Source organism: Aristolochia californica, unplaced genomic scaffold (assembly GCF_029961685.1).
Source record: "Aristolochia californica isolate CCGP_79_NKW_82.1479 unplaced genomic scaffold, dmAriCali1.0.hap1 SCAF_9, whole genome shotgun sequence".
Taxonomy (NCBI): domain Eukaryota; kingdom Viridiplantae; phylum Streptophyta; class Magnoliopsida; order Piperales; family Aristolochiaceae; genus Aristolochia; species Aristolochia californica.
Window position 1 is genome coordinate 34153673 of NW_027182290.1, and position 8737 is coordinate 34162409.

The following is an 8737-nucleotide window of genomic DNA, read 5'->3' on the forward strand; positions in this document are numbered from 1 at the left end:
CATATAATATTTTGCCACGATTTTTAGATGCAATAAAAGAGGCAAATCCAACTAATGAATTTATACTGTGTTGTGAAGAATTTGGGCATGAAATGATGTTTAAGTGTGTTTTTTGGGCATTTGGGTCATCCATTGCTGGATTCCAATACTGTAGACCCTTTATTAGTGTTGATGGAACACATTTATATGGGAAGTATCTTCATTGTCTGTTGATTGCTACTACTCTTGATGGGAACAATGATCTTTTTCTTCTAGCTTTTGTTATTGTTAAATAAAAAAATCAAGACAGTTGGGAATGGTTTTTAGCTTGTCTAGATCGCTTTGTTATTAAAGGAAAAAAACCATTTACTTTGATTTCAGATCGTCAAAAGGGTTTATTAAGGGCGGTCCAGAGAAAATTTCTACCTTCAGAATGTTTTCATCGTTTTTGTGTGCATCATTTAGTTGCCAATTTCAAGAAGACGTTCAAAAATGATATATTGAATGCTCTCATATAGTCTGTAGCAAGGAAGACAAATACTATTGAATTTGATCGTACGATGGAGTTGATTGCGCAACAAAGTGAGAGAGCGAAACAATTATTGACAGAAGGACAATTGAGACCTGAGTTTTGGTCATTGGCACACGGTGGCAATGTTCGCTTTGGTGTGTTGACCACCAATATGTCTGAGAACTTTAATAATGTTCTAAGAGGCACTAGAAGACTTCTAATTCAAGCATTAGTGGCAACAACGTTTCATAGATTGAATAAATATTTTGTGGAAATACATGAATTTGCAAGAATGATGACATCGTTTTGTACTCCCTCTGTTGATGTTTCTCTAAAAAATAAGAGGGATAAAGCAATAGCATGTCGTGTACATCAGTATACGAATAATATGTATGAAATTTCTGTGGATGATGAAATGTTGAATCAGGTTGATTTGGTGAATATGGCATGTACATGCAACCATTTTCAAATGGAACAAATTCCTTGTACCCATGCCATTGCAGTGTGTGCAAAAATCAATTATGATTTCAATCAATTGTGTGGTCGTTGGTATAGAGGAACATATGTAATTGGATTTTATCCTCATAAAGATAAACTCTATTGGCCTAATACAGGTATTCAAGTTGTTCCACCAATTGCAAGGAAGCAACCAAGTCGTCCACGTTCAGTTCGTATACGTACAGAAATGGATAAAGGAGAACGTGGTACCCATTTTTGTGGTACATGTAAACAATCAGGGCATAACTCTAGAAAATGTCAAAACGCGCCAGTTAACCCCCCCCCCGATAAACACTCTAGGAAGTAGCAATCCAAAGTAAATATTTACATTACTCATGAAATTTAAGTATTACTATTGATAACTGCCGTTTATATTTTGGTATTCTATATGTATTAATCAGTCATTTTAAAATTTTATATTTTGTAGCCATTCTTTGTGGAATTTGTGGTTAGTGCCCATTTGGTAACCCTTGTTTGAAGATGAGGGCACGTCAGTGGTTGAGTTTCCTGATGATTCACCATTCGTGTAAAGACTGGTAATAATTCTATCGTTTCGTTTGTATTTTTTGTTTCATTTCAATATAGAGAGTACTTAGTTGAATGCATTAAGGTTTATTTTTCCTCATTTCATGTAGGTTCAAGATTTGATCTCCCCATCTAGAAATAATCAATCAAAAGCTTGGATGGGTCCTCCGGATTTGTTTGTAGAACTTGTCCAGCAGGTAAGAACTTGTCAACTTTTGAGATAATTCACTTTTAAACAGTTACGTCCAATGTCTTTTCAAATCAGGTCAAGCTGCTTCTTGAAATGCTTGTAAAGAAATGTGGTCTTAATGCTTGTAAGGTTTGTCTTGTTTCAGGAAATGTTGACTAGTGTTTTTTGAGCGTTAAAAATGAGGACAAATCAAAGTGGATACGAGAAGGTAATTGTCTTTGTGTTTTCAGTTTAATGAATTTCAGAAACTCCACAACTTTGTTTGTTTGGTAGGAAATATAAGTATGTTCCCTTGAGTTTGATCCTTTTCAGTCATATGGACAAAAACTGTCTTGAGAAAATGGCTAAACATTAGAACTAGAGCCGATGAGTTTCACTGCGATAACACTATAAAAGGTGAGTACTCTCTCTCCCTCTTTAACTTTTTTTGTAATGGAAGTCGCGCTAGTTTCATGGTCCCTCACTTTCATGCCTCAATGTGCTTTTCCTTTTTCTGAACAGAGAAGGAAGAGTTGTTCCGACAAAGATCGATACGTTTATCTAAATGAAGAAATTTCAGGCAAGACCCTTTGTTATAATCAGACAAAAGAGTGGAATGAGAATTTTAATATTCTTTGATATTTTGATGTAAAATTATTTATTAATATACAACTTTCCATTGATCATATTTAGAGCTTTCAAATTAAGAAAAAAAGATTGAAAACTGTGTGCAGATTGGTAATGGGTGGACAGACTCGGAGACAGACCAGAATGGTTTTGTAGATTATGCACGAAGTCATGCAGTGATATCAGATGAGAGTTACAGGGAGATTTTAATTCTTCTCTTATTAATGAAACTACTTGGCAGAAGGATGACTTTGATGATGAGGAAAAGGAGCATTATGATGATGAATGAGCTAAGTGTACCTTTGGCTGTTGAGACTTGAGATAACTTTTAAACTTGTTGAATGCATAATTTTATGTTGCTAAATAAATTTTATGTTGGGTTTGCTTTACAACTTGAGTCTATTTGGTTCATCCTCTATGAAGGTTGTTAGAAAAATTGGTGTGCTATAACTTGGTTCAAGAAATGTAATTTCAGTCTTTTGAAGCTATGTCAAATATGTTAGGACACCATGACGCCCATTAACGATCTCTTTGACGTCATTGTATAACATTTACTTTCTCTTGTACCTTGACCACAATTTAACATTTTTTGCTTCAATGTTTCTATCATATTTTTAAATATTCATATTTTCTTAGTTAATAAATATTTTAAATTAATAATAAAAGGTGTTGAAGTATGACCTTATTTACTTTTTAATTAACTAATGTATTTTTTAATAATTTATTATTTAGTAAATAAGGTCATAAAAAGTATACAAATTAATTGTATTTTTAAACTTTAAAATATATTTTTTGTATATTTTTTATTTTTAATATTTTAAATCCATAGTAAATGGGTAATAGTTAGATTTTTCTATTTATAAATATTTTAAATTTCAAAATATTATTATTTTTTAAATAAGGTGATAAAAGTATACAAATAAATTGTATTTTTAAACTCTAAAATATTTTTTTTTGTATATTTTTTTAGTTTATAAATATTTTAAATCGATAATATATGGGTAAAACTTAAGAGTAAGATTTTTTAAATTTATAAATATTTTAAATCCATAATAAATGGGTAAGAGCTAGATTTTTTCTATTTATAAATATTTAAATTTGTAAATATTAATATCTTTTTTATAAGGTGATAAAAAGTATAAAAATAAATTGTATTTTTAAACTCTAAAATAACTTTTTGTATATTTTTTAAAGTTATAAATATTTTAAATCGATAATATGTGGGTAAGACTTAAGAGTAAGATTTTTTTTCTTTACAAATATTTTAAATCTAATATTTTACTTATTTTATTTTATTTTTTAAATTATAACGTAATAAAAAGTATAACGATCATTTTTTTAATTAATAAATATTTTAATTGATATTAAATGGTGTTAAATAAGTAGGGGATTAAGACATGTATCTCAGAATTCTTATAGCTTAGTGTGTAAGCTGTATAAGACATCCTGCACAATATCCTCTTTTGTTGTACTTCTTACGAAGGACCCCCACTGAATCATAAGCTCAGTTGTTTGAAGGTGTTGGAGGCTCATCATTTTATTTTTGTAATGACGTATTCTCTCTGAATATTCCTTAGCATCCTGTTCTTGGCTGGTTCATTGCAATTGAATTTTTGATGGAGGATCCGTTAGACATCTCGCGCCGTTGGGGCAAGTTGTGATATTTGGGACCATAGTGGCTTTATCATTACTGCTCATGGTAGTTGTTACTCTTTTGAGGTTGTGATTAGAACATCCTCATTGGTTTTATTGATCTCCCCTGGATTCCCCTCTCTTGTGGTAATATGTCTCTCAGTTGTAGTTATTAGTGTTATGTTTGATAAAGTTGACCATTATAAATAAATTATTCTTGATAAATTAGTTAGAGATATGGGAAGCCCGCATTCACCCCCTCGTTTGAGGCGGGGTGGGTTCCAAAAGCTACCTTGCAGTTTGGGGATAGGGCTAACCTCAAAAACCTGACACAATCCAATTTATATGTGTTGGATTTTTAGTTTGAACTTGGTTCTATCCCAAAATGATTAGCCATTTAGAAGGCCTATTACTCAACTTTATGACCCATTAAATTTTCTTTTCAGTTTTCAATGTGAGACTTTTTTTACTTAACACTCCCCTTCATGTCCAGGCTTATACATAACGGGCCTAAGGTGTGGGCACAAACCCTCGAATGGGACACACGCACTCCTTAATGGAGCCCACAACATACACTCCTACCTTATGGAGCTCACAACAAACAAATAGCTTGGAGAGCAAAAATTGGGCTTTGACCCATACACACAACCTGCTTTGATATCATGTTGGATTTTTAGGTTGAGCCTGGTTCTATCCCAAATAATTTGCCACTTAGAAGGTCTATTACTCCACTTTATAACCCACAAATTTTTCTTCTTATTTTTCAATGTGAGGTTTTTTGCCTCTCAACAATATGTATAGATTAGTTAAGTTTATAAAATACCAAATATAATATGATATGATGTAAACTAATTTAACACTTAGAGTGGGGTGGGGCATGCATGCTTGGGTTTCATGGGGACAAGGTGGAGACGGGTTCTTGTGATCACAGGTTTTCAGGATTTCATTTTGGATTTGATCTGATTAGTTGCCATCCTTAGAAATAGTTGAAATCTGTTCTTCATTTATTATCTCTAGGCGGCATTCCCTTCAATAATTTTATAGTCTGCTTAGCCTAAGAAGGTGGTAATTTCAAGGTTGAAATCTGTTTAACTATCTTATGTCCATCAGTTAAAGAATCATGGTATTTCTTATAGTTTTTTATTAGTTATTATTTGTATTGGGAAAGTTCTTAATAATATAAAAGATGATATGAGAATGTTGAAGAGCATCAAAATTTTCAGCCTAAAAGTGAAATCTCAAAGGCTAAGTTGTTATTTGTTTGTGTTGATGATTTTTCTCTGGTCATCATCTTTCCTTTTTGAGCTCTTCCTTTTCCGGCCTTGATATTTTTGGCTTAATTTTTTTTTCTTTCTAAGTTTTATACCTAATATTTTCTCTGAAAAATTTCTATCATCTTCCAATTCTTCTTTTTCCTTTGAAAATAACATAGGATTTTTATCAAATGTTGTGTCTTTTTCTTTTTTTCATTTCTGTTTTTTCAGATTTCTTTTTAGGTGCATTAAAGCTACCTAGTTTGCTGTTTTCCATTTGCAAGATTTACTTTAAGATATTAGTTAGATGGCATGCATGGCAATTTTGCTTGAATATTAACAATCCATTCTCTTTTCCTCAAATATGTTATGTTCCTAGTGTATTTTTACCCTTGAAATAAGTCAATTCTGGCCTTGAATTGCACTGCACGTGTGGCTTAGGAGTTAGAAGAATAAAATGAGATGGAAGGCCCAAGACAAAGAAGAATGAAGGAGAAGAAAATGAGAAATCTATTTTTTGTATCGTGATATGGGGGAGGACACACTTTTTCATATTAATACCCTTGATTTTTTTTTATTTTTTTTATGGAAGTAATGCAAAAAAACAAGGATTTTAGTATCCTTGTTGTTCAACCTTCTAGAGGTTTTCTGAAGTAGACCAAATCATGCACCCAAGTTACTTATAACTAGTTGTTCCTCAACAGTTTTATGTTTTCATTTTGTAAGTTTGTGTGGTAATGTTGATTAGATAAATTTTATGTTCTCTTCCTTTGTGATGTGTACTTTATCTTTTCATTTAGTTTCAGTGAAGGCTGAATTACAAAAATGGGGGTGGTTAGTGACAAATGCATTTTTAAAGATTGGTTTCCTTATCGTTGTTTGAAGAAGCTCTTTCTGAACAGGTCACACAAAGAGAAGGGTTCCGCCTATGCCCCAGAATCAGGGGTGCGCTATGATGGCATTTACAGGATTGAGAAATGCTGGCGGAAAGTAGGAATTCAGGTGCCGTCACTTTCTTAAGTAGCTTACTATATTGCATGATGTTGTTGATGGCATCAGTTCTGTTTTGAATTTTTTCTCAGTTAATGAGAGTTAACATAGTGGGGTGTGATACTTTAATTTGATCTTGATTTAAGTTCAAAAACATCAAAGTTGCTTCTTTAGTTTAAATTATATGGATTCATTTCTTTGACAAACCTGTTTCAGGGGTATAAGGTTTGCAGATATCTGTTTGTCAGATGTGATAATGAACCAGCACCTTGGACAAGGTCGGTGGAGTGTCTAGGTATTTTGTTCTGATTTGTTTTCGTTTTCAATATCAACGTTATCATTTACTGTGCAACTTTGGCTGCAGTGATGAACATGGGGACCGCCCAAGGTCCCTTCCTGCAATAAAGGAGCTGAAGAAGGCAAGTGATGTTACAGAGAGGAAGGATACACCAGCTTGGGATTATGATGTATGCACAATAAACATTTTATAGCATTAAATGTTAGATGTTGTTTTTTTCCTTAAATAGTTTTGAGAGGGTAGAGAATATATTGTAGAGGCTTGTAATGCTGGAGAATATTCTTTCTAGTAGTTGTTGTCATTTTCTATTTTATTGTTTTGTGGGTTTTTGCCTTAGGAGTTTGGTATCTTACAGGAGGAACATGGTTGGAGTTGGACAAGGCCCTCACCTACAAGCAGAAAATCAGTTCAAACTGCTAATCCTGAGGACAGGAAGAGAGCTAGGAAGGCCATTAGACAAGCACAAAATTTCTCCGTCAGGGAACGTCTTCTTAAAGGTATTGTAAATCCCTTCTGAGGATCTGTCAGGCCTCATTTGGCAAAAACGTGAAACCTGCTTTGAAGAAGTAGAGTAAGATGTTGAAAAGTGTAACTTCAGAGATACAGCTGAAAACTTGATTGCTTTACTATTTTCCACTGCGGTGTTTGAACATTGAAGAATATTGATGATTCTATGTTTTCGAGAATTTCATCACAAACTTAAAACACATTGCCTTGTGGTCTCTAAGCAAATTTGGCACTGCATAAAGTTGGGACTTGTGGACTTGATAGTTAATACTTTTTGTTATTCTTGACTCGAGGCCTGTCGTACTTGTCTTTATATTATTAACTCTTCTAATTATACACTTAAAATAACTCGAATTTGTTTTAAATTGCAGAATTCAGTTGCCTGATCTGTCGGAAAGAAATGATTCTTCCTCTCACGACTCCTTGTGCTCACAACTTCTGCAAGCTATGTTTGGAGGGTGCATTTGCTGGTCAGAAATTTGTTCATGAGCGGACACGTGAGGGAGGGCGGACTCTCAGGGCCCAAAAGAATGTGATGAAATGCCCCTCTTGTCCTACTGACATTTCCGATTTTCTTCAAAATCCTCAGGTGAAGTCAAGAGTTAAAACATGTTTAACTGGTTGTTCAAACTAAAAACTTTCATTCACCTAATGTTAGTTGTCTGTGACAGGTAAACAGAGAACTGATGGATGTCATTGAATCATTGCAACGTCAAAGCAAGGATGAAAGTGGGGAATCGCCCGAAGGAGCTCCTGATGGTTCTGAAGTTTCTAAGGCCGACATGGAAGATGATGGTAGTGAGTTGGGCCCTGAAGGTCAAGACCTGGTGAAGAGAGGGGACAAGGATCATCAAACTCCGCAGAAGCGGAAGAAAAGTGGAAATGGAATTTGCATGGATACAGAGGGTGAGAAGAAGTCAAAGGAGAGCACAAAATCCGATGAGATTCTTGAAGCAGGAAATGACTCACCTTCCGGTCCGCTTCATGCTCGATCTGATACTGAAGACTCCTGAGAGAAATGCTTCAACAGATGGGAAATTAAGAGTTCCATGAGTCATGACCTCAAAATCATATACTGTTTCTTTTTGTGAAGTCCAATACTCAGTATCAAAGTCGCCGTCTAAGGTATTAACTCTTTACTTTTTTCTTCCTCTTCACCAGTTATTTGGGGCACAAAAAAATGTTGTATATTCTCCATTTCTTTGCCCCATCAACTTTACCCCCTTAGTTTACAGTCGAAACTTTGCATTAATATCGTTCATATATGAGAGGAGTGGGCTTGGAAGCTCCATATAATTAGTTGTTGGATAACACAATTATGAACAATTTCTTCACATATGGAAATATGAAAATTCTTTTGCTTGGATGAATGGATGTAGACACATATAGCTATATTTAATATCTGAATTGATTGGCAGTGCCCGATTGTTCTTTTAGTGTTAGTGGTTCTTGTCTTGCAATGGCGAGGACAATCAGAAAATATGATTTGTCTGCCTAAAATGCATGCAGTTCACAGATTTTTTCAATCAAATGATGGTTTGAATGGTAGTGAATGCCCCATAGATTGTTAGTCCTTATCTTGGAAATAAGGTGGATGTTTTATTTAGGAATTTTTGCTTTATTCGAAGCTGAACTGTACGAGCTAGGTGACAATAGAACTATGTGCATAATCGACCCTTCCTGAGCATGGAAAACAAATATGCTGAGCGGATTTGCATTTAGGAGGTGATGAGGACGGAAGCAGGTAA

The 8737-nt window shown here is 34.1% G+C and overlaps 1 protein-coding gene across 1 annotated transcript; it reads left to right on the forward strand.

The window, feature by feature from the left end:
* Positions 1-6019: 6019 nt before the first annotated feature.
* On the forward strand, positions 6020-8002 carry LOC137940842 (E3 ubiquitin-protein ligase ORTHRUS 2-like). The gene is made up of 6 exons (XM_068785964.1): positions 6020-6196; positions 6401-6462; positions 6549-6651; positions 6838-6979; positions 7361-7578; positions 7661-8002. Exons 1-6 carry the CDS (start codon positions 6020-6022, stop codon positions 8000-8002), a joined length of 1044 nt encoding a protein of 347 aa, XP_068642065.1.
* The last annotated feature ends 735 nt before the right edge of the window (positions 8003-8737 follow it).

Coding starts and splice junctions, on each gene's coding strand:
- LOC137940842 (XM_068785964.1), top strand. CDS start 6,020: ATGGGGGTGGTTAGTGACAAATGCATTTTTAAAGATTGGTTTCCTTAT. Junction 6,463..6,548: donor GAACCAGCACCTTGGACAAG/GTCGGTGGAGTG, acceptor CTTTGGCTGCAG/TGATGAACATGGGGACCGCC. Junction 7,579..7,660: donor ATTTTCTTCAAAATCCTCAG/GTGAAGTCAAGA, acceptor TGTCTGTGACAG/GTAAACAGAGAACTGATGGA.